General features: G+C 47.5%; 1 protein-coding gene and 1 long non-coding RNA gene across 2 annotated transcripts in view; one reads left to right on the forward strand and one right to left on the reverse strand.

Moving 5' to 3' along the window:
• Positions 1 to 5,570, forward strand: part of PDPR (pyruvate dehydrogenase phosphatase regulatory subunit) — a 39,683-nt gene extending 34,113 nt beyond the window's left edge. Inside the window, exon 18 of the mRNA XM_082605789.1 lies at positions 824 to 5,570. Coding sequence (XP_082461915.1) covers positions 824 to 1,228 — 405 coding nt within the window. The 3' untranslated portion in view covers positions 1,229 to 5,570. The remainder of the gene's footprint in view (positions 1 to 823) is intronic.
• A 6,598-nt stretch (positions 5,571 to 12,168) lies between these two features.
• On the reverse strand, positions 12,169 to 21,448 carry LOC309794567. Its single transcript, XR_014292146.1, has 3 exons — positions 21,377 to 21,448; positions 13,229 to 13,517; positions 12,169 to 12,298 (listed from the first exon to the last, which is right to left on the reverse strand). It is a non-coding gene; the product is annotated as an uncharacterized lncRNA (long non-coding RNA).
• Positions 21,449 to 23,946: the final 2,498 nt, after the last annotated feature.

Here is a 23,946-nt window from a genome sequence, read left to right on the forward strand (position 1 = left end):
ATATATGTACAAATGAGTCACTTTACATTCAACTGCCTTTTTTTCGTAATCATCACCATTCAAGAGGATGAAAAGTCTCTTTCCCACCTCTGAGCCCACCCAGTCCCACTGCCAGCTTGACCAGAAGCAGCAGTGTCCTGCCTCTCCTTGTAGAAAGCTTCCGTGCAGTGCAAACAGATGAGTAATTTCCCCTCACCGCTTTCTTAACTTTGGTGGTTGGATACTATATACTTGGTATATTGCACCTTGCCTTTTTCACTTAAAATATCTTAGCAGTCAGTCATTCCCTATCAGTATAGTAGATCTCTGGTGTTCTTTTTGAGCAATTAGGTAACTATTTTTCTCTGATATAAAAGTAAAGAATACTCGATTTGGAAAAACATAAAGAATAAAAAATCGCTCTTTTTTCAGCGACATGCATTGTTAAGAGTTTATTTTATCCTGCTCTTTTTTGGACATATGCATATGTAAATATTATGCATAGAATACAGACATATATGCATGGACTGCTGGTTGAGATTACATGAAAACGTTGTTTTTCCAAAATAATTCTAGCAGGCATTTTCAAGTGTTGACTTTTCTTCCTGTTTTTGTTCTGTGTGGTTTTGTGATTGAAATGGTTTATACAATAGGAAAGAGCAAGGTGTACCTGTGTTGTTACCAGAATTCTCTGCAGGCGTCTTTCGTGCTGTGACTGCGGTTTTCCGCACGGGGGAAGCACACGTCCTCCGGAGCTTGCGGGGCTGTGGTGGGCAGTGGGCGGCCACTGCGGCCACACCGGGTCCCGCGTGGTGATGCTGTCTGCGCGCTGCCTCTTCCCTAGGGGATGGAGTTCATCGGGCGAGATGCCCTGCTGCAGCAGAAGCAGAACGGGGTGTACAAACGCCTCACTATGTTCATCCTGGACGACCACGACACAGACCTGGACCTCTGGCCTTGGTGGGGGGAGCCCATTTACCGCGACGGGCTGTACGTGGGCAAGACCACCAGCAGCGCATATGGTTACACCCTGGAGCGCCACGTGTGCTTGGGCTTCGTGCACAATTTTTCCGAGGACACCGGAGAAGAGCAGGTGGTGACGACAGATTTCATCAACCGGGGAGAATATGAGATTGACATCGCAGGACACCGGTTCCAGGCCAAGGCCAAGCTCTACCCGGTCGCCTCCCTCTTCACCCATAAGCGCCGAAAGGATGACGTGGAGCTCAGTGACTTGCACGGGAAGTAATGCCAGGCAGTCTCGCCACCTTCCCACCTTCCTCCTGATCCTATCCTCTTCTTGATTTAACCTTTGCCTCCCACCTCTTATTATCTCCTTGATATAATTTTAAGCGTTTAAAACGTTTCCTTTGCACCCTGTCTTGTCCCTCCATCTTCTCCTCCCTCCTTCTGCAGTTTCCTGTCTCCTGATACTCTGGGCTGGTCATCCCTCCACCCATCTCAGGTTCCTGTGGGGACAGGAAGGCAGGACAGAGGCAGACTCCACTTGTGGAAGTGGGTTACAGTGACAGCCTGACTTAATGCTGTGTCTTGAAGCAGGGGAGGCTTGTGGTGTGCAGGCCTCAGGGTAAGAGTCCATCTCCATGGGGCTGTTTTCTCGGAGTAACCTGTGAATTCTGGCTAGCTGCTGTCTGTGTGATACAGCCGTATGGAATAGCTTACGCCTTTTAGCCAGGCAGGTCCTTCTCCCATCCCTTTGTGCTGTGGGTCGGCACCCTGATACCTTTAGCAGGAGGATGACCATCTACCTCGCTGATGAGAGGCATCGTGTGGGCGTTACCTGGGGTTTAGCACAGACAAGTAGTCAGCCATCCTGGGCCTCCCTACTGAGCCCAGTTATCAGACTGTTGGGCTAGGGCCAGCTGTCTATAATTTTCTTCATCTCTTGCTAATCTCTGTAATGAGGTGGGGGTTGTGGTTTATTTAACCGACTAAACAAATAAGCCACAGTGTTTGAAAGGGGAAGACCATGTTGCCTTTAGTGTTGCTTTTCCTAGCTGAAAGGGTCTGACCTCAAACTAAACTAAGCTCCAGCGATGCTGAGTTTTCTATGAAACTGTGCTTTTCTTTCAGCTACTCACAGTTCAGTCACCCCACCTTGATGTTCCTCTTCTCCGAGCGCTCGTGACTTTCAGTTCAGCCTCATGTGTCCCTTCCACGGGAGGCCCACTGGCTCAGTGCACGCTCTCTCCCTTAGAAGAGGACGGGGGAGGCAGGACAAGCATCCTGGCTGAGTAACTAAACCTTGTGGCCACGCTGAGTTGAAGAGAGCTACTGGGACCCCAGGGTTGCTTCCCCCGCACAAAAGACACAGATCCACACAGAGATAACCCACTTGGGAGTTCCCAGTGTGGAGAGCGTATGTTACCTGAGCCCAAGGTGTGCTTTCCGTCTTCTCTTTCCAGACATCTCTCCACATCTTCTGGAATAGAAGGTAACTTGGGGTAAGAGCGCCCTGCATATGTTTAAGCGGTGTCTCTGTTTTCTAAGGGTGGAACTTGGATCGCACAGACTGTGGCATCCATCTCCACACTTAATTTCCCCTTGCAAACAAATGGCTGCTAGAGATTTTAATTAACCATAGCCTTTGTTATCTTGGAATCTTGGATGCATTAGTTCTGATAGGTCTGTAAGTATATTAGAAACAGCCCTTTCATTTTATTAGAGCAGCTTACAATTCTCAGGTGTCTGCGTGCTCTGGCATTTCTCTGGGATTTCTGTTTACCCACTTGATCACTGACTTTAGTGTCCACCTTCTTCCGAGGTCTTCACTGATTTAATGAGGGAGTATGTGATTAGAATTCTGTCGGGGGGCCTTGGTATTTTGGTGCAAATGTGAAGTTAACTAGCTGAGAGATGCTGCTTCTAGGCAAAGAGGAGAGGTGCTGCCCAGCTGGAGAGCAGGAAACTGGCACCGGACAATGCAGGTGTTACCAGCAGGGAGCCAACTGACCCAAGAAGATGGAAGCAGACATAGAACTAAAGGTATCCCATGCACACCACTGCAAAGTCGTCTTTATAAATGGAAAGTTATTTGGGATTGAATCCAAAAGAAAATCTACATTTATGCATAAATCACATCTTGTCCATAAATAGGGGGTCACGCTTCTAAGACTCTGACAAGATGTTAAGATTCACTTGTTTGTTGAGTGCCCTGAAACTTACTTACCTTCCAGCACTTTACAATTCATCCTTCAAGTCTCCTTTGGTCCATTCAAATATAGGCAAGATGCATCTGGTAGGTGTCTCTGTTTGGTCCTAAAGGGAAGGGGGTGACTCTTTCCTGCCTCAAGCATAGTTGACAATCAAAACATCTTCATTTCTGTGTCATCCCCGACTTGGGCACTGGGACCGCACGCGTTTGCTTTCTGCGACAACTCACCTTTCCCTGGAGGTTGGAAGGGCTGTCCAGGGAGTAGCTGGATGGTTGGTACTTTTTTCTTCTCTCTGAAATGACCTGTTATCACCACTTGTGGGAGAGGGGCTCCACAATCTTCTCAGCAGGTGCAATTGAAGAATCATTTTGAACCTAGAAACACAAAGTGTGTTGGCTTCACACAGATGGAGAATCAAGGTTGCAAGTCTCCTGTGAGCCCTCTCCTCTCGAGATAAGCCTCTAGCTGCTTGTGCCACATGTAAATCCCATGGTCGTGTGACTGACATTGAGGATTTCTTGTCTGTGATAAAAGCTCTAATTCAGAAAGTTTTTAGAGCAAAAAGGGACGGACAAGACCTACCTGCTTGGATAGCACAATTTGATGTCCTTTAACTTGTGTTTTGGTCACATAGCACTGCATAGGCAGGACAAGCTCCAGGAGAGAAAACTGAACAGTTCCCACTACATTCTAGTGCTTTTCTGAGGAGTCCCTGTACCCCCAAATGCAAGAGATGCCACTTAGCCCAGTGATTAACCCCAGTCTCACTTTGGCCCCAAAGTTCCTATTTCTGCAGGAGTAGCGCCAAGTCACTTGTTTGATTCTCATCAGGAGGTGTGCTGTCCCTGGATTCTACCTCCTTGTACAGACCAAGAGTTTTAGCTTTATCTCTTCTTTCCTAGGCTGCTGTTTCCAAGAAAGTAACTCAACGTGAAAAATAACTCTTCAGCTTTCTCCTTTATCCTGCCTTTGCATGCATTTGCGACGTTAACCCCTCCCCACTGCCACCACGTATGTGGCGGGAATGATAGGAGCTTCCTAAAGTGATTTTGCTTCACTGGAGAGATGACCCCTCTGCCTTGATTTCTGCCTCTGTAAAACAACTGCATTGGCTGGCTTTCAGGCATTAACTACAAGTTCCTTTTTATACCTTTGTTGCCTCTTGGCCAGTGTAGGCAGCAAGGATCTAAGTATCTTTAGTATCTAAGATAGAGATTTGGTCAACAGTGCTCAGTCCTGAAGTATAACCTACTGTGTTCATTTTCTTTCTGCACACACACACACCCATCCCTCACAAACTTTGATATAAGCAGCATTTTATCAACAGGAGGTAGAGAAAAGTTTCTCACGAGTAAGGAATTTTCATCTGGCACATGTCATGTGCAGGCACACGGACTCAGGAGCAGCACAGTTGAGTGGAAGAGACGGCAGATGAAATTAGGCAGTAGTCGCGTCCCACAGTGAGTCGTGAGGGAGCTAGGGAGCCACGCGTCAGAGCCGCTCCCCACACCCACCACCACCGCCCTCCACTTTAAGGTGCTCCGTTAGTTGCAAGGTTCCTTCATTGTCATCACGGGGCTGGCATATGCAGTCCCTTACCATGACAAATACACTATTTTTCAAGAGGACTGAGTATTTTTGTACATCTTTGCCTTCTCTTTTATCCATTAAACACCAGAGTTGTTCCTTGTGTGTGATTCGTGACTTCTCTGAGCAGAACCCTTGGGGAATTACACGTTTCTTCGTGGGCCATTTTTCTCATGATATTTAGATACACCTATTTTCATCCTTTGCAGACTTTCTGCCTTCTCATTTTTCTGTCTCTCAAGGACAGAAATTGTAAAAGTGGAGAGGATACTTTTAGCATCTGTTTCAATGGATCTATGCCAGGATTTCCTTTGCACACCAAGAACTGGAGCTTGGGGCACCTCTTTCCTCCAAGCCAGGTTCTAGTGCCTTACACTCCAGAGTGTCACATGGTGGGAGGAGACGAAAGAAAGTACCTTCAACAGATGGGTGTAGGGTCGAAAGCTTCTGCAGCTTGTTTCAGTGAAGGGTCTTCCAGCAGCACAGCTAAGACTTTACTCTCTGGTCAACTCTTGGGATGTAAGAAAATGCCATTGTAATTATTGTAAAGGCTACAACTCGTTCTTTGCATTTGTAAATGTGCAGTTCAACTCAGCCCTTTTCTAACCCATGTGTAGCATCAGCATGTGGTCCTGAAGACGTGTGAGGCACTTTAGTAAATGGGATGTTTCTCACGAGCCCTGGTGACGACAGGCACACAGGGTGACAGCATTTCTGCCCTCTGCGAATGTGGTACTAACGTTGTGCACTGTATTTCTACCAAGTCAGATTTCAATTTTATTTTATGTTACTAAGTTTGTAAATGAATAAACGGACATTTTCACTACTCTTGCCGTGTCTGCCTGAGACATGTCCTGCATCTGTGGTAACCAGATATGTTTTTGCCATCACTAAGAATAATCATTGTACATAAAACCATTTGTACCTGTTCCCAAAGTGTACAAGAGAATTTGAAAACAGGTAAATAAGATACCTTCCCTCCATGCGATGGGGGGCATGGCTGTGGGGGAAAAGCCCCATTCCTTCTCCTGAAGTCCCTGTCACTGGACTTGACATCCTGCCTTACACCTGACTTCATAGTAAGAACCTGGCACTTGACTCATCACTCAAGTATTGGGTTGGCCAAAAAGTTCATTCGGGTCTTTCTGTATGATGTTACATAACATGAGCCCATGTCTGTGTGGAAAACGAGCTGTGTATTTTTGCTTACAGCAGTAGGAAGAGAAAGACATCAGAGAGAAGCAGCCAGTGATCCTTTACTATATACTTAGCTTCCATCCAGAAATTCAGTCACTGGACTTCTATTCTCTTTACCCAGCTGTTCTGTCAGCCAGCACATCCAGGAATCCACAGGTAGGCTAACATGTCTAACAAAAACTTCATCATCTTATCGTCCAAACCTGCTCTATTTCCACTTTCATGAATGAGCAACATTTGTTATGACTGAAGTAGTTGCAAAAAAAAACATCCCACTGGCTCCAAGGCTAACTCCAAAAGAGGAGGTCCAAAAACATTCCATACAGTGACATGTCTGGAACACGGGGAGAGCCTCCCACGGCAAGTACTTTCAAGGGGACAACTCTCATGACATGTGTCTTCCTCTTATTATGAACATGCTGGATTAGGGATATCACAAACCCTGTGAACCAGAAGTAAGTCCAGAAAGGAAGAAGCCTCGCAAGCCGAACCTGAGTGGGAAAGACTTACCTTCCAGCTCCTCCACCAAACGAAAGGCCAGCAGAGTTCATTCCCGCCAGGACGAAGTAGCCCCGCACTGAAGGGGACTCGCCCATGATGCACCTCATGTCCGGGGTGAAGGTCTCGGGGCTATTCACCAACTTCATGATCTCCAGAGTCTCCAGTTCCAGCATCCTACGCAGCAGGGAACTCAACAGGGGCTCTGAGCAACAAAAACAGACCCAAACACAGTCCTCAGCTTTAGGGAACTCAAAACTCCCTACCCCTTACACTTTTCTACTCCCTCTCCTTTCGGAAGATGTCTTCTGGAGGTTTTCTAAGATGAGCCAACTGGGCCATCTGTCAGAAGCAGACGCCTTGGGAAGTATGGGACATTCCTACATAGTTCTTGGCATAAAGACTGATAAAAAAGATACTCTTTAGAAGGGAAAGGAGCTATGGAAGAGTAAATACTACATCTGGCTATGGAATCTCAAAGGGATCAGGACTCACGGAAAAGCTCTTAAATGACCCCCAAAGAGATGTGCAATAAAAGGCAATGTTTTCCTAAGTTGGAACAGCTGCCAAAGACAGATCCTCAGCCTGTTTTAAGGTAAGTCCATCGTCAGGGAATGATCCAGTGGGACAGTGGTAAAGATGAAGCCAGACTGAAGCTGGCTGGTAGGTACATGGGATTTCTTTACATGATTCTCTTCACTTTTAAAAGTTTGAAATTTCCTAAATTTAAAGAAAAAAATTTTAAGTCCAAGTGGAAGGAAGGACACTCTTCACTATAGACCCTTTCGTACCTTTTGAGTTTGGAACCATGTGACTGTATTACCTATTCGATAAATTTAAATTATTTAAAAATTGAGTAAAAGAACATATTAATGAAACTATTTTCCTTCTTAAAATTCTGTTCAATTTTAAATGAAGTCCTATCAAAAGAAGGTTTCCTCCCAGCCTAAAATTTCAGCAGTGATTTTAGGTGAATAAGTGATAAGCCAAAAGTCCCTTAAACCAAGATTTTAATTTTAGGTCCCTGAATCTGCTCACCAATGACTGTATCCTTAGATCAGACAAACTCTGTAGACTACCCTCTGTAACCACCAAAAGGGGTTGTTACAAAGATCAAATAAGGAACTACGGGTGTACCTCGGTTCAGTTCTAGACCACCGCAATAAAGTGAATATCGCAATATAGCGAGTCACGTGAACTTTTTGGTTTCTCAGTACATATAAAAATTTTGTTCACACTATACTATAGTGTACTGTATGTACAATAGCATTGTCTAAAAAAATGTACATAACTAAAAACAATATAAATTAAAAACTACTTGGCTAGATATGCAAGCAACCTAAGTGTTCATCAACAGATGGCTAAAGAAAGTGTGTGTGTGTGTGTGTCTCTATATATATAGACACACACACACACACACACACAATGGAATATTACTCAGCTCTTAAAAAAAAAACTTTTGCCATTTGCAATAACATGGATGTACTTGAAGGGTATTATGCTTAGTGAAATGAGTCAGAGAAAGACAAACACTATGTTATCACTTATATGTGGACTCTAAAAAAGAAAACTAGTGAATGTAACAAAAAAGAAACAGACTCACAGATACAGAGAACAAACTAGTGGTAATTGTTGGGGAGAGAGAAAAAAAGGGAGGGACAAGACAGGTAGGGAATCAAGAAGTACAAACTACTATGTATAAAAAAAATAAGCTACAAGGATGTACTGTACAATGCAGAATGTAGTCAATATTTTATAATAACTATTAGTGGAACATAACCTTTAAAAATTGTGAATCACTATATTGTTTGTACACATGAAACTTGTATACTGTACATCAATTATAGCTCAAAAAAATCATTAAAAAATTTTTCTACTTAGACTTCAGTGTATTATTAAAAACTTCTAAAAAAAGTAAAAAACAAAAACAAACCAAAAAACAACCTTGACTGCTAAAATATGCTAATCATCATCTGAGCCTTCAGCAAATCGTATCTTTTGCAACAGTAACAACAAAAAGCACTGATCACAGATCCCTGTAACAACCATAACAATTAAAAAGCTTGAAATATTGTTAGAATTACCAAAATGTGCCAGAGACACAAAGTGAGAAAATGCTGTTGGAAAACAGTCCCGACAGACTTGTTCAACACAAACCTCAATCTATAAAAAACTCAGTATCGGGCTTCCCTGGTGGCGCAGTGGTTGAGAGTCCGCCTGCCGATGCAGGGGACACGGGTTCGTGCCCCGGTCCGGGAAGATCCCACATGCCGTGGAGCAGCTGGGCCCGTGAGCCATGGCCCCGGAGCCTGTGCATCCGGAGGCTGTGCTCCCAAAGGGAGAGGCCACAAGAGTGAGAGGCCCGGGCCTCCCTGGTGGCACAGTGGTTGAGAGTCCGCCTGCCGATGCAGGGGATACGGGTTCGTGCCCCGGTCTGGGAGGATCCCATATGCCGCGGAGCAGATGGGCCCGTGAGCCATGGCCGCTGGGCCTGCACATCCGGAGCCTGTGCTCCGCAACGGGAGAGGCCACAACAGTGAGAGGCCCGCATACCGCAAAAAGAAAAAAAAAATAAGAGTGAGAGGCCCGTGTACTTACTTACTAACTAACTAACTAAATAACTAAATAATAAATAAATAAATAAATAAATAAATAATACTGTGATCAGAAGTCCCTTGCTTTGTTCTTTCTTCCCACATAGTAAAGTTGTTATTCATATGAAATGCAACTAGATTATTTCTGATAGTGTTCCAATGAACGTTCCCCCCTTTTCCTGATGGTTTTATTCTATATTTGAATATGCAAAATGTTTACATCATTCTAAAAGTCAAAACTATACAAGGTCAGGCCGGAAATACCACTACCCCCCAGACCCCCACCCTGCACCCTGTTTCCCACCTACCCTGGGAGGTAACCAACCTCAGTATTTTCCGGTTTATCCTTCCTATGTTTCTTTCTTTGCAAAATTAACTATACATTTTCATATTTTCTTATTTCTTCTTAAACAAAAGTAGCACATTTTATATACTTTTTAACACCTTGTTTTTCTCATTTAATAATTATCACAGAGATCACTCCATAGCAATTCACAGACATCTTCCTCCTTCTTTTTACATCTACCTAATAATCCTTTGTGGGGATGTTCTGTTTTATTTTACGAATCTCATGCACGTATATTTTTGTACAAGATGGTCTTAAGTGGAAAAAACAAAGTACATAATATGCTTAATACAATCTCATTTGGGTTAAAAAAAGTAGACCTGTATATACATGCAAACTAACCACAGACTAGTAACCTTCTGGTGGGTATTCAGTGGGGAGGATCACTTTTTATTTTTAGATTTCTGTATTCACATTTATTATCATGAGTATATAACTTATTACATATGTTTAAACCTTCTTAAAAGTTCCTTCTAACCCACAAAGTAATTTTTAAAAATTGATTTGTCACTGACTTGGTAAATTAATGGTTTAATCTACCTGCATCTACGTTTTTCATCTGCAAAAGAATGATCTGGGCTTCCCTGGTGGTGCAGTGGTTAAGAATCCGCCTGCCAATGCAGGGAACATGGGTTCAAGCCCTGGTCCGGGAAGATCCCACATGCCACGGAGCAACTAGGCCCGTGCGCCACAACTACCGAGCCTGTGCTCTAGAGCCTGCGAGCCACAACTACTGAGCCCCCATGCCACAACTACTGAAGCCCACGCACCTAGAGCCTGTGCTCTGCAACAAGAGAAGCCACCGTAATGAGAAGTCCGTGCACTGCGATGAAGAGTAGCCCCCACTTGCTGCAATTAGAGAAAGCCCACGCGCAGCAATAAAGACCCAATGCAGCCAAAAATAAGTAAAATAAATAAATTTTTAAAAAAGAGAGGGCTTCCCTGGTGGCGCAGTGGTTGAGAGTCCACTTGCTGATGCAGGGGACACAGGTTCATGTCCCAGTCCGGGAGGATCCCACATGCCGCGGAGAGGCTAGGCCCGTGAGCCATGGCCACTGGACCTGCGCGTCCGGAGCCTGTGCTCCACAACAGGAGAGGCCACAGCAGTGAGAGGCCCGCGTACCGCAAAAAAAAAAAAGAAAAAAAAAAAAAAAAAGATCCTTCCTCATTATAAGATCAAATAATATGTGGAATACTTTCAAAGATTATTAGAACTTTTAGATTATCATGTTCAATCACTTGACAAAAATTACATCATGTGCAAAAGAAACACTGCAGAAACTGGTATCTGCATAATAAGGACCCTTGGAATGACCCAGTAATTCAGAGTAGAAAGCAGTTAACATACACCTCACATGAATGAACTATGTTCAGAGGATTAGCTTATTATATGTTATCATCAAATCTATGTTGTACACATGTCACTTATTTAATATCTCAAAGCAGTCCACTGATTGACAGCAGTCACTGGAATGCACACCTGTACATCCTGCTGGACAACAGAATTCTCCAGCAGGGAAGTCCCTACATCACCTTTCACTGCATCACTGGTGAACTACAATGGGGGTGACAGATTGAGGGGGATGCCCTTACTCTCTGTTGCCTGACTTCCTCACTGCCCCACAGACATCAAAGAGAGATCAGGCCCAATAAAGGATTCCAGCCAGTGACCTCGAACAAAAGCTAGACTAACTTACCTTACAGAAAAGAAGCCTGCAGCCCTGATTCCTCTGGAGTCTAACCAGCTGAGCCATGTAAGGCTCAACAAAGCACGAGTAACTGAACCAAAGGACCAGGAGTCAGCAGTTCCATTTCTGGGCTCATTATGTGGACCCTCTTCTGACTCAAATACTGGTTAGTATCTGATTCAAGTACCTTGTTGTCATTAAATTAAATCCAACCAAAAAGGACTGAAATACAGTTAGGTCCATGTCTATCATATTCAAGTTATTAGAAAATCAGTCTTAAGTTACAATTTACAAATAAGGTTACACTTCCGTTGGCAAAAAGAAAAGCTACCATTTTTGTCAGTATTAATCTTAAAGTATCTGTGATCTGAATTATGCAAGGTCTGCCTCATATAGGCATTGTCCTGAATTTCATCACTGGGCCTCACTACCCTCTCATGATTATACTGTGGTCACCAAACTGCTTCATCAGCCATGAGACTCGGTTTGACTCTGGGCTTCTAGCTAATCCATCACCTTATAACAAAGCGCTGGACTTTCTTTCTACCTTGTTACCATATGGGACCATAACATGGCTTCGTCTCCCTCTTCTTGGGACAGTCCCTACCTACTCCAGTATTATTTAACCTACAATCCTGTGTCCCTACCCACTTAATTACACAGGTAAGGAGAAATGCATGTTTATGCTTTCTAGGTAGAAATATCCTTAATATCAATTTTTGAAGTGCAGTGGGTCAAACTATGATTTAACTACCAAGCACCTAAAGTTGAGTTGTTTCTCCTCCTCTTCATTTAGGAGCCAAGTGTTGCACTTACTATACTTCAATGAGTGAAATATATACAGGAAATGGCCCAGGAAAACTTCCACTTTATAAGAATTATAGAATCTGAAAAGGAGCTAGGATACTGACTGAAGGCCCTCGATTTACAGATAAGGAAAGTGAAGACAGCTCAACAAGCTAAGTGACTTGCCCAAGGTCATACCCTGACAAGTGGCAAAACCCGTATTAAAACTCAAGTCTGAATTACCAAATCACAAGCTGACTTGGTAAAGGACCAAATACAGTACTGAGTAAAACAGTCTAGATTACCTGCTTACCTGTATGGATCCCTGTTTCTTGCTCTAACTGATGGTAGAGTTTGTTTGAGTAGTCTGCCATCTTTTGCTCAATGGTCAAGTGCCTGGCAGTGCTTAGGATGCCAGCACAGAACCTCGTAGAGCCAGCAGCCAGCCTGCAGGATAGATGCAAATGCTATTAGGTAGACGCACACATCGGTGAAGACGAGAAGTTCAAGGTTCCTCATTATACCACTGTTGTAACATCCAAAGATGGAAACAACCGCAATATCCATCAACATGAGAATGATTTAAAATGTTGGAGTTCACCTGTACAACAGAATACTTTACGGCCATAAAAAATAAACGAACACTTTTATGCACCAATCCTAATGGAACAACCCTAATGAAAAAAGCCAGGTGAGGAACACTGTTTAAGGTATGCTACTACCCGTATGAAAAAGGGAAAAAAAAATGAATATGCATATCCCCACGTACATACCTACCAGTACATATGTGATTATAATGGAGAAGAGTGTCTGAAATGGTACCTAAGGAAATAACTGGCTTCCAGGGAGGGAAACTTGTAGCTAGAGGTCAGCGAGCAGAAGGAGACTTTCCCCTGTACACCCTTTTACACATTTTCAAGTCTGAACTATGTAGATGTATCACCTATTCAGAAATATGTTCTATAAATCTAAACTGTTCTAGAGTAAGTTAATCAACTGAAAAGCAACAGAAATAAGGAAGAATGTAGCCAATTTCATTTTGGCTCAAAGAGGAAGCACCTGAGTCACAGGATTTATTGCTGTATTACTACAACAAAGAGAGCAAGATGGTAAGATGTGCTTTGAACCGGAAATAAACACATCTTTTAGCTACTTGTTATGTCCCCATCTGCCATCTCTCTGAAAACCAGAAAACAGGAGTATTAGGCATTGCAAAACAAAGTACCAAAGATTTCACTTTTCTGTAATTCTACTTACGCTACTTAGTGACACTTACATTAGCTACTGCTGGGTCAGTACTACTGAAATGAGAGGGATGAGGGAAGCCCGTAGAATCAGTGCAGCACAGCCCCAAGCCACGTCCAGCTTGATCCCTACCTGCCCTGCTCCAAAAGGACGATATCCTTCCATCCCATCTTGGAGAGATGATAGGCCACAGATGTGCCCATGATTCCACCACCACAGATGACCACCTGTGCCTGGGCAGGCAGGGCCACAGAATGCGCTTTGGCAGCTGACGCACCGCTCCTGGCTGGGGACCACTTCTGCCATCCTCGGCTGCTTCTGGGTCTTCGGACCACCGACAGCAACCAGTAAAACATCACGCCTGTCAGCAACTGGGAGACGTGCTCTCACTCAGCTAAGAAGCGGATCCCAAGAATTCAAACTAGACAGAGAAAACCAAGAGCATAAGATTAACGAGAAAGCGCTGAAACACAGAACAATAATTGTACATTCAGCAAATGTCTGAGGACTTACTGAGTTCCAGACACATTGCTAGGTATAGATACAGCAATGAAGACAAATGAGGAGGTCCCTGCCTTTACACAACTTACATTTGAGACAGAGAGAGACAAGCAGCCAATTTACAAATAAAACAAGTAACAAAGCTAGTACGACGGAGTCACTAGGGGCACACCAAAATATCATGGTCAGAAGGAAGCTGACATTTGAAAACACCTGATGGATGAAAGAGAACCAGCTACGTGAGAGTGTTCAGACAGAAGAACCAGCATGTGCAAAGGCCCTGAAGTGAGACACAGCTTGAGGAGTGCAAGCACAGAAAAGAGGCCAGTGTGTCCACAGCACGTGAGGGAAGGGGAGGTGACCTGAGACCGAGCTGGAGGTGGCAGAGACCAATCGTACACAGCGCTTGGGTGCCACCACGAGGAGTGGGATTTATTCTACATGCAAAGGAAAATACTAAAGCAGGGGAATGACATAATCTGGTCTGTTTTTCCAAGATCAGGCTGGCTCCATGGAAGGCTCCTAGAAGGACAGGGAAAGCAGGGGTGAGTCAGGAAGCTATGGCAGTTCTCCAGGGGGCACACCATGGTGGCTCAGACAAGGATGGTGGCAGCAAAGTCAGAGAAATGACTGAACTGTTTGAAGGAGAAAAGACGGGACTTACTTGCCAACAAACTGGATGTTACAACGGGAAAAACGGAGGAGTACGGATGACGGCGAAGTGTGTGGGGTGAGCAACTGGGGCCACGGACTACGTGAGACGGATCAGACACAGGGAGGGGGGCTGTGAGGGTGTGCATGCGTGTGGACAGTGAAAGGGCCCCGTCTTAGATGTCAACAGCCAGAGACCCAGCAGGCAGCACGTGGCAACGGGGAGCAGCAGCTGGGTTCCCAAGCCTGAAACCTGGGGGTTTGGTCCGGGAGTCATTAGCACATGTACAATATTTAAAGCCCGAGCATCTCGCGGAACAAGACCCCCAAGGCTCCCGGCATTTACACACAAGGAAGAGAAGGAAAGGACTACAAACAGGACTGAACGCTGTGGACGCACAGAGCGTCCTGAGAAAGAACAGTGGCTAAAGAGATAGAGAAGGAGCGGCCAGTGAGGTAGAAAGAAAACCAGGCAGAGGGCACAGAAGCCAACAGAGGAACGAACGTGTGTGAAGAAGCGGTAACTACACAGGGTGCCCAGGGGGGAGCAAGACGGCCACGTGTCCACCGGACGTGACAGCACAGAGCCCCAGGTGTCCTCAAAAAGAACATTCTCAGGGGAATGGCAGGGAGAGAACAGAGACTAGAACAAGCTAAAGAGTAAGCGAGAGGAGGCAGTGAGGCCACCGCTCCGCCGTGCTCTGACGGGAGCAGGGAACTCGGAGCCCAGCAAGGTGGTCTGCGTTCAGGGCCGGGAGCTATTGAGCATGTGTCACCGCTGGGGGGATGAGTCAGTGAAAAGGGAAGAGACGGGAGAGAAAGGAGAGGCCAGAACAGAGGATGAGGCCCAGGAGGAGGAGAGGGAGAGACGGGATTCAAAGCTGCAGGGGAGGACAGCTCGCCTCACGCTCCCACGGCGATGGGGGGAGTTGAAGGTACCACGTGTGCGCTCCGGAGAGCAGACGATGACGAGTCCCGTCAGGCTGGTCACTTCACACCAGTCACCAAGACACACTTCTACAGGACAACAAATACCCTACGTTAGACAAGGAAAAGCGTGGAGGCCAGGTCCACGGGGATGAGGAGCGGGTACAGAGTAAGACCTAAGCTGAGCCTGGGAGGGGCAAAATCGGGACAGAGAGGGAAGCACACACCATCAAGCTGCAGAACAAGTCCGACCCTAACTGCCTGTGAGACAGGCTGGGACCTGGGACCCTTTGTCGCAGTGCCTGCACCAGGACAAACATCTCCTGGAGCAACAGAACACAGAGAAACAGTAAGGGACTAAAACTAACTGCATGCAGGGCAGCGGGGGCAAAAAGTACAAAGATACAAAAAGGCCACAACCCACCTGCCAGTTCTGAGGTGCCAGAAGCAAAAGCAGGCTCCTGGCACGATCCCCGCGCGCAGCATCACCACGGGGCTGGGCAGACCACCCAAGCCACCCCCGGCCCCACCCACCGATCGGCCCCCACCCCAGGGGAGTGAGCAAGGGAACCTGCCGCTTGCTTTTGCTCCCTTGAGTCCCGATAAAGCCTTGCCTCAACTTCTACTGATTAAAGAGTCCAAGAACCCACTGGTGGATGACAGCGAAGGACCTGGCTCAGAGGCCACAGCTTCTATGAACCCTGGGTAATAGCAGAAACTGAAGTACGGTGAAGCCAGACCATGGAAGGCTCTGATACTTGGTCCAGTACCACAGGCTGAATATGACAAAGGCAGGGTTTTAACGACATGAATCTAACAGCAAAACGGGACTGTTCAAGTTTCAAGAAACTGAAGAAAGACCTGCTCGCAGACTAGGCGGTCACAGACGTACAGGAAGACGAGGCCTGAAGACCAGAGTGGGGGCGACAAGCAGACACGAGGGTAGGACGTGGCTAGCAAGTCACCAACAGCACGCTCCACCGTCAGCCTGAATCACCGAAGGCCACGTACCAACACCCATCTGTCAGAGGACTCTCAGATGTGGGACGAGGGCAGGCACATACTGCATCCTGAGAGAAACCCCAACCAACTAGGGACTAACTCTTCTGGCCACCTTGAGGTCCCACCACGCCTCATGTCCCTGCCAAACTGTCTCAAGATGGAAGCTTCTCCACACACCGAGTCTTGCTGTAAGCTCATCTCCACATGGCCAATTTCTCTCCCCAGTTCCAAACCATCTGTTTTCCTCCCCTAAAACCTCTCTATGGGCGCTCTAGAACACCCTTACCAAAGTGACCCCTTCACGAATGTTCTCTCCACCCTCTGTCTTAATGGAAATGCAGCTCTCCTGAGGGAACTGTCACTGTCACACGGCCAGCCCTGTTCCACTGACCTCACCATCAAGAGGCACGGTTGGCATCCTCCTGGCTTCTGAACCATTACCACTCAGTCCCGCTGGGAAAAGACCCTGTTCCCTTGTGCCTTAAGCTAGCAGGCACGCCTTCCTAGCTCCGGGCTCCTTCCTATTAAGCCACAGGCACAGCTCTCTCTACATCCGGGCTCTGAACCCGTAACACGGCTTTTCTCCCAACCTTTTAACACCACCTCCTCTCTTCCTTCATCAAAGGAGATAACCTGTCTCACCTTGTTCCCAAACCCCCACCTGTAAACCTCCCGGCATCAGCAAACCACCTCTGCCTTCCTCCACAGGGTCGGAAGTTAATCCCTTACCGTGGCCTGGACCCCCCTTCTGGCCCCTTCCCCTGAACCGAGCTCCAGCACCTGTCCTCCCTCTTTCACACACCTTCACATTCACCTACTTAAGTACCCCCTCCCCCCGCCCAGGGGGTTTAAGGAATAAAACAAAGCTCCAAGACACTCTTCAATTAGCAATTTTTAATTTTTAAAATTCTAAGTTATAAAATGATGGTCTGCAAAAAATCAAAAACAGAAGTAAAGGGCTTCCCTGGTGGCGCAGTGGTTAAGAATCCGGCTGCCAATTCAGGGGACACGGGTTCGAGCCCTGGTCCAGGAAGATCCCGCATGCAGCAGAGCAACTAAGCCTGTGCGCCACAACTACTGAGCCTGCGCTCTAGAGGCCACGCGCCACAACTAATGAGCCCAGGTGCTGCAACTACTAAAGCCCATGTGCCTAGAGCCCATGCTCCGCAACAAGAGAACCCACTGCAATGAGAAGCCCACACACTGCAAGAGTAGCTCCCACTTGCCACAACTAGAGAAAGCCCATGCACAGCAACAAAGACCCAATGCAGCCAAAAATAAAAATAAATAAAATTTATTTAAAAAAAAAGAAAAACAAGAGGATGTTAAGATTTCCCTCCACTCAAAGGTCACCAATACCAGTGTCAATTATATTTTCCCAGAATGTTATTTTTGCAGCAATGAGCTGCCCTGACGTCCACTTTTTTGCCACCACCTCTGTCTTAAGTCCTTCTTTTATTACCTTGGTGATGGCACAGTCGGCCAGTGGACTTTTTAAGCAAAAATTTCTTAACATGTGTTTCACAACCTGTCTTTTCTACTTCACAATAAATAACGTACAGAAAGCATTGCTCACATTTGTTTTTCACTAGCCCCCCCACCCCGCCCCGTCCTGCTCTCTCCTGCCCCACCAGGCCACCACACTCCTCTCACCAGGAACGCAAATGTTGCTACTTTCCAAGGGCACTCTCTGGGCACCGTCTCACTCCCTCCTGTTCACACACTCTTTCCTTGTTTCCTGTGGCACCTTCTGCCCCGATCACTGGCCTCTCTCCTCTGCACTTCCCTCTGTGCTGACGTCCCCCAGGGCTCCCTGAGGCCAGCTTCGCTTCCCCATCCACCGCTGTTCAGGGTGATTCCCTTTCCTGCCATGACTGATGACCTAACCCCCAGCATTCCTGAGCCTTAGACCTGCACGTCTAGTGGAAGAAGGGCCACCTCCACCTGAACTCCCACAGGCCAAACTGAGCACATCCAAAAGGTAAAGCCGTTTTCCCCAACCTCCAACCCTGCTCCACGTCCTGTGTCCCCCAGGAACACCATATACTAGAATCCTGGGTGTCATCCCACGTTCCTCCCTTTCTCTCATCTCCTCTCTCCAGTCAATCATCAAGGCCTAACCAACAACCCTACATCCTAGATCTCCCTCCAATGGATCTACTCTCCATCCCCACTGCCCTGAACTGAGCACAGCCCACCACCCTCTCTGTTTACTGCAGAAGGTTCCCAACCGGGCTTCCCACCTCTAATCTGCACACCATTCTCCCCACACCCCACAGCCTTCACAGAGGCCTGCGCACATCTCTGAAATGAAGATCCTATTTCGTGCCCCTGCTCAAACCCTTCAATGACTATCTGGTGCCCTCAGAAAAAGTCAAATTCCTTAATAGGAAGTGCAAGACCCTGCTCACTTCTTACCTCTGATCTCATTTCTCTCCTCTCTCCTCTCACACTCTCATCAAACCTAAACTACTTTAATTCCTCACACGTGTCAGGCATGAACTTTCTCTTCCACCTCTGGGACTCGTGCAGACTGTTCCTTCTCAGGGGCATAGTTCCTGCCACCCCTCCCCGCAAATAAAGATAATCCCCGCAGCTCTCAGCCTGTTTGACATCTTATTTGTTCCCACTCTCCCCCCAACACTCAGTTAGATAACTGTTCTATATTTCCCCAAACACCCTGCACAAGCCCCAGCTCAGAGCCAATCACACTCTCTAAGGGTCTGTCTGCCAATCAGGGAAGCAAAACAGCAAGCCGCGTGAGGAGGAAACAGACTTCAGAAGCAGACAGATCTGGGTCTCATAATCTCCCCCACCACTCATTAGCTGTATAACTTTGAGCAAGTTGTTCAATCTCTGTGGTTCAGGCTGCTCGTGTGTTACATGGGCTAGGAATACCTACCTCACGTGGCTGCTGCAAGACTAAAGCAGAAATGCAGGAAGAACATGGCAAGTGGTGCCTCAGAAGCACTTGGAAAGTGGTAGCCTTTAGCCCCCCTGGGATAATGGAGCTCTCTGAGAGCAGGGACCACTTATAACTTGATCAGGGTTGTCACAGTAGGCACCTTGGAAGTACAACCTGACAATTAAATGAGAACAGAGAACAAAGGAGATGGGGAAAAAATTCAGTGATGACTCAGATCTCAAGGCTAGGCCCCCAGACGTGAGGAGATCTCTAAATAATCTGATATAATTTTTTTAAAAAGGTTATATTCTTATAGGTAGTTATGATGTGCCAGGCACTGCTTTATGTATACAACTAATTTAACCCTCACAAATCTAGAAGATGTTACAATTTTTATTCTACATTTGAGGTAAAGGAGGCACAGAGACGTGAAGTGACTGATCCAAGATCCTACAATACTGGTGAGTGGCAGAGCCTCAATTCAAAGCCTGCCAGTTCAGCACTACAGTCCGCCATTGAATCATTACTTCATGCTACCTGTAAGCTAGGATTAGATGATTAAAAAAGGGTAGCTGTGAGGGAGGCCAGAAACACAAGGCACTTCCCCGAATAGAAAAAAGGAATTGCAAAGGTAGCATTAAAAACATAACAACAGGGACTTCCCTGGTGGCGCAGTGGTTAAGAATCCGCCTGCCAATGCAGGGGACACAGGTTCGAGCCCTGGTCCGGGAAGATCCCACATGCCGCAGAGCAACTAAGCCCGTGAGTCACAACTACTGAGCCTGTTGTGCTCTAGGGCCTGTGAGCCACAACTACGGAAGCCCACGCACTGCAGCGAAGAGTAGCCCCTGCTCACCACAACTAGAGAAAGCCCGCGCGCAGCAATGAAGACCCAACGCAGCCAAAAATAAATAATAAAAAAAACCCAAAAACATAACAACAGATAAGTTTCAAGATGGAAGAAATAATACTAAAAGGCCAGGGTGATAAGAACCAAGAAAAGGATTTTTGACCTTGTGCTCATCATGACCTTCAAGAGTCAGTGAAGTGGTGAGGACAAAAAAAGGATTTACAGTGGATGCAAACAATGAAGGCACAGGAGGCATCACAGTCTATTCCAGTAGGTCTGGCAGCTAAAGCAAAATAAAACTTGAGAGCAAAGGAGATAAAGCTAGTAGAGAAGAAACGGAAGATGTCAAAGACAACAAAGTAAAACACACACCTGGTTGAAAATAAATTATGTGTTTAATTTCTGCTAAGGAGAAGAATTTCTGCTAAACAATCTCAATACTGACGCTGGTTATGCTCAGATCTGCTTACACCAACAAGAGCAAGAGGACAGCTCCAACTCCTTCTGAGCTGTTCCTCTGCATGGTCACAACACCTTGTACAAACTGGCTGCTGGTCACAAGGGAGACCGGGTGAGAAGAGACGAATTAACACAACATTTCCCACACCTGCCTCCAAATGAGAGCCACCTGGGACACACTCACTCACAGGCTCCCTCTCTGGAGATTCTCATCCTGCGGTCCAGGGTGCTGTATTTTTCAACAAGTGCACCAGGTGACCAGCCAAGTTTGAGAACTTAACACAAATCTCTAGCCCTAGGAACGTGTCCCCTTCAGCCCGGCTACCTCGCCGCCCCGCAGCCCCCGACAACATGCTTACAAGCCACAGGCGAAACGGACGTGAACATGCCTGAATCAAATCTCGGTGTCATACACATCAGGCCCAAAGGGCCAAACGTTGGGAAGAGAGCTCACCGCCCCGGCCTGGACGTTTCCACCTAACCTCACCGCTGACTCTGCAGCACTTTTACTGGTTAGTTAAGCACAAGCGGACCGCACGTTGCCACGCGGGAAAACAATTCCGCCTGCAGAGACGACCCAGCTGGACAAGCCCGACCCACGCTGGGGGGTGGGGGTGGGGGGGGGGGCTGCCTGCCCGAGGCGGGCCTCAGGAGCGAAGTTACCCCGGCCGCCCTGGGCATTCGGGCTGGGCTGAGGGCTCTTGGCAGAGCCGCTGCGCTGGCCCCTGGCAGCCGGGCACGGGTCCGCGAGACGCCACCGCCGCAGAGAGGCTGAGGGAAACCGGGCGACGCGCTGTCGGCCCCGGCGGGCGGAGTCCCGGCGCCGGGACGCGCCTTCCGAGGACCAGGCAGAACCGACGGGAAACGAGGGACGCCGGAAGCCCCCTGACCGAGACCACAGCGGATAGGGGGAGCGCTGGGGGTCCCGGGCCGCCAAGGTCCGCGTGGACGGGGACGCCAGAGCGGCCCCGCAGCTTCTCCTTACCTCACGGGCGCACTCGGGCTCCGCGCTCAGCAACACCCCGGCTGAAGCTGTGCAGCAGCCACAACCGTTGCCGGGGGTCCCGGGGTCCAGAAGGTGGGACAGGGAAGGGGGCGGGACAGGAGGGAGGAAAAAGTACCCGGGACGCGAGAAGCCAGCTAGGGTTTGCCGGCGCTACTCAGCCTTCCAGCCGACATCCACCTTGACGCCAGGGTAGGGCTCCGCCCCTGACACGTGGGGCCGGTTTGGGTCTCGCGAGGCCCCGCCCCTGGGTGTGTGTAGCGGGGAACCGCCTCTGGCAAGATGGCGGTGAGCTGCAGGCCGCTTTAGGACTCTATCCTCGGGCCCTGTTAAATTGTCCAGGTGCAGCCGGGACCGCCAAGATGACGGCAGCTCCGCTGCAGTGTGGGGAGGGCGGGGGTTCTCTCTTCCTTCTATGCGAGTCCCCAGGCCTGGTCCCACGTGGTCCACCGCCCAAAGACACTCTAGTCAGGGCGTAAATAAGATTCTTGGACTGACAGCCGCTTTTTTTTTTTGGAAGTCGCCCGGGTGTTCTTGGGCGAATCGCTAGCAGAGCAGATCGGAAATCCGGTCTCCTGGCCCGGCCAGAACTCGGAGGCAGGATAAGAAGACCTGAGCTCTGGGCCGGATCTTACTCTTTGCGCCTTCTCTGCTTGTCTGGACCAGAGGAAGAGGAATCATTCACTACATCCTCTATGAGAAGCTCCCCATCACCTTGCTTACTATCACATCGCCCTGTTTTCTTTCCTTTATAGAACTCGTCACTAAAGTAGATCAGTGTTTGTTGACTGCCTTTCCCACTAGTTGCAAGCTCTGCCCTCTGATGACAGAACCTAAATCTCGTGCAGGACCATGTTCTCAGCACTTAGAACAGCGCATGGCACAAAGTACATATTCTTTGATTGGATAGCGATCTAATGGTACAGCCTCCCCTGCGTGTTGGGCCACCTCGATAGTTCCCATTCTTTGGATTCAAGCCCATCTCACCACACAAGCCGATTTCGTTTAATGGATGGCCTCTTGTGGCCGGGCATCCTGCTGGGTGATGGGATAAACACTGCACATTAAACCATTCTCCTGTTACCGAAGTGTAAAAGAGAATCTAGGAACTGACATAACGAAGACACAAACGTTTACAAGTGTTACTCTCCATGCAGTGGGGACATGGCTGGGGGAGAAACCCCATTCCTCCTCCTGAAGTTACTATCGCTGTCGCTGGACTCGACATCCAGCCTTACACGGACTCCATGGTAAGAACCTGGCACAGGGCGTATCCCCCACGTACCTGTGAGCCCGTGTCTGTGTGGAAACCAGGGCTGTGCCTACATTCTTGTTCACACCTGTGGGGAAAAAAGCTCACTGTCTGAGAGAAGCAGCCAGTGCACTCACCACACCAACCTGCACCCACAAATCATGGTGCAGTTTTGCAGTAAAACACCTGCTATGGACTCAGTGCTGTGCAGGGTGCAGGGCGCTATTTCAGAGTCCCTGTAAGACAGAGTAATTTTATAAGTGGCTCCTGTGCCCTAACTGCCTTACCTTGTTGAAACTTCACCAAAACTGTGTGAATTACAGCAGAGTATCCCTGCTTGACCTGTGAGGAAAGTGAGGCCTGGAGAAGCACGTTCTCAAGTTGCAGATAATACAAACCAGGCCTCACATCTAAGTGTTTATGAAGTAGTGAACTATTCAAGTCAGTGCTAAGAAATGCGGTGGAGACAGTGGTGGTGCATTAGAATCACTTGGGGAATCTAAATCCATATCCTCCACATGAACTGGAATCAACAAGGTTGAGAGACACATCTGTTCTTCTAAACAGGTTTCCAGGAACTCCCCTTGTATCTGGAATCCACTGGGTGCCAACTCTTGAAGAGTATGGAGGGGAAATAGTAGTTGTGTAAAGCTTTGTGTATGAGGCAGGACTTGAGCTGGTTCTTAAAAGAACCTCTGTTTGCCAAACTGTAAAATGGGGCTAATGCTGGAGTGGTCTGAGATCAGCATGATTCAGTCACTCTCTTTGTTCATATAAACCAGCAGTAGGTGGCGCTGTGGCCGATGAAATGGGGTTTCCTGGGTTCAGAGAGCCCCCTCATATGGAGGACACACTGTGGAGATTAGTTAGAAACCAAGTCAGACTAGTAAAATCTCCCCCGAGAGATGATAACTGATAACCCAGCGTGGTCCCTGTGACACAGGAGCGAATGAGGCTCCTTTGGTGTAGCCTCCCAAAGAGGGATGTGCCCATCCCTCCGCTGTCTTTCCCATGAGAGGCTCTGTAGAGTTAGGGACTCTCAGACACTTGGATCTGGGGCATCATTTGACTGGAGCCTCTCAGAGTCCACGCTGAAAGGGTTGTTGTGGTGGTTGGTTAAGAGCACAACTTTGGAGCTGGCCATCACTGCCTCTTCCTTAGTGTATGACCCAGGTAGTCACCCTGGGAGGTGGTTACCTTTCCTGGACCTCTGTAGCAGTCACCAACAGAGACTATATCTAAAGAGAAAGAGCAATTTTTAAATTGATTTAAATCAATTTTCAAATTGATTATGATAGGG

Source organism: Mesoplodon mirus (assembly GCF_964341445.2).
Source record: "Mesoplodon mirus genome assembly, chromosome: 19".
NCBI classification, from domain to species: domain Eukaryota; kingdom Metazoa; phylum Chordata; class Mammalia; order Artiodactyla; family Ziphiidae; genus Mesoplodon; species Mesoplodon mirus.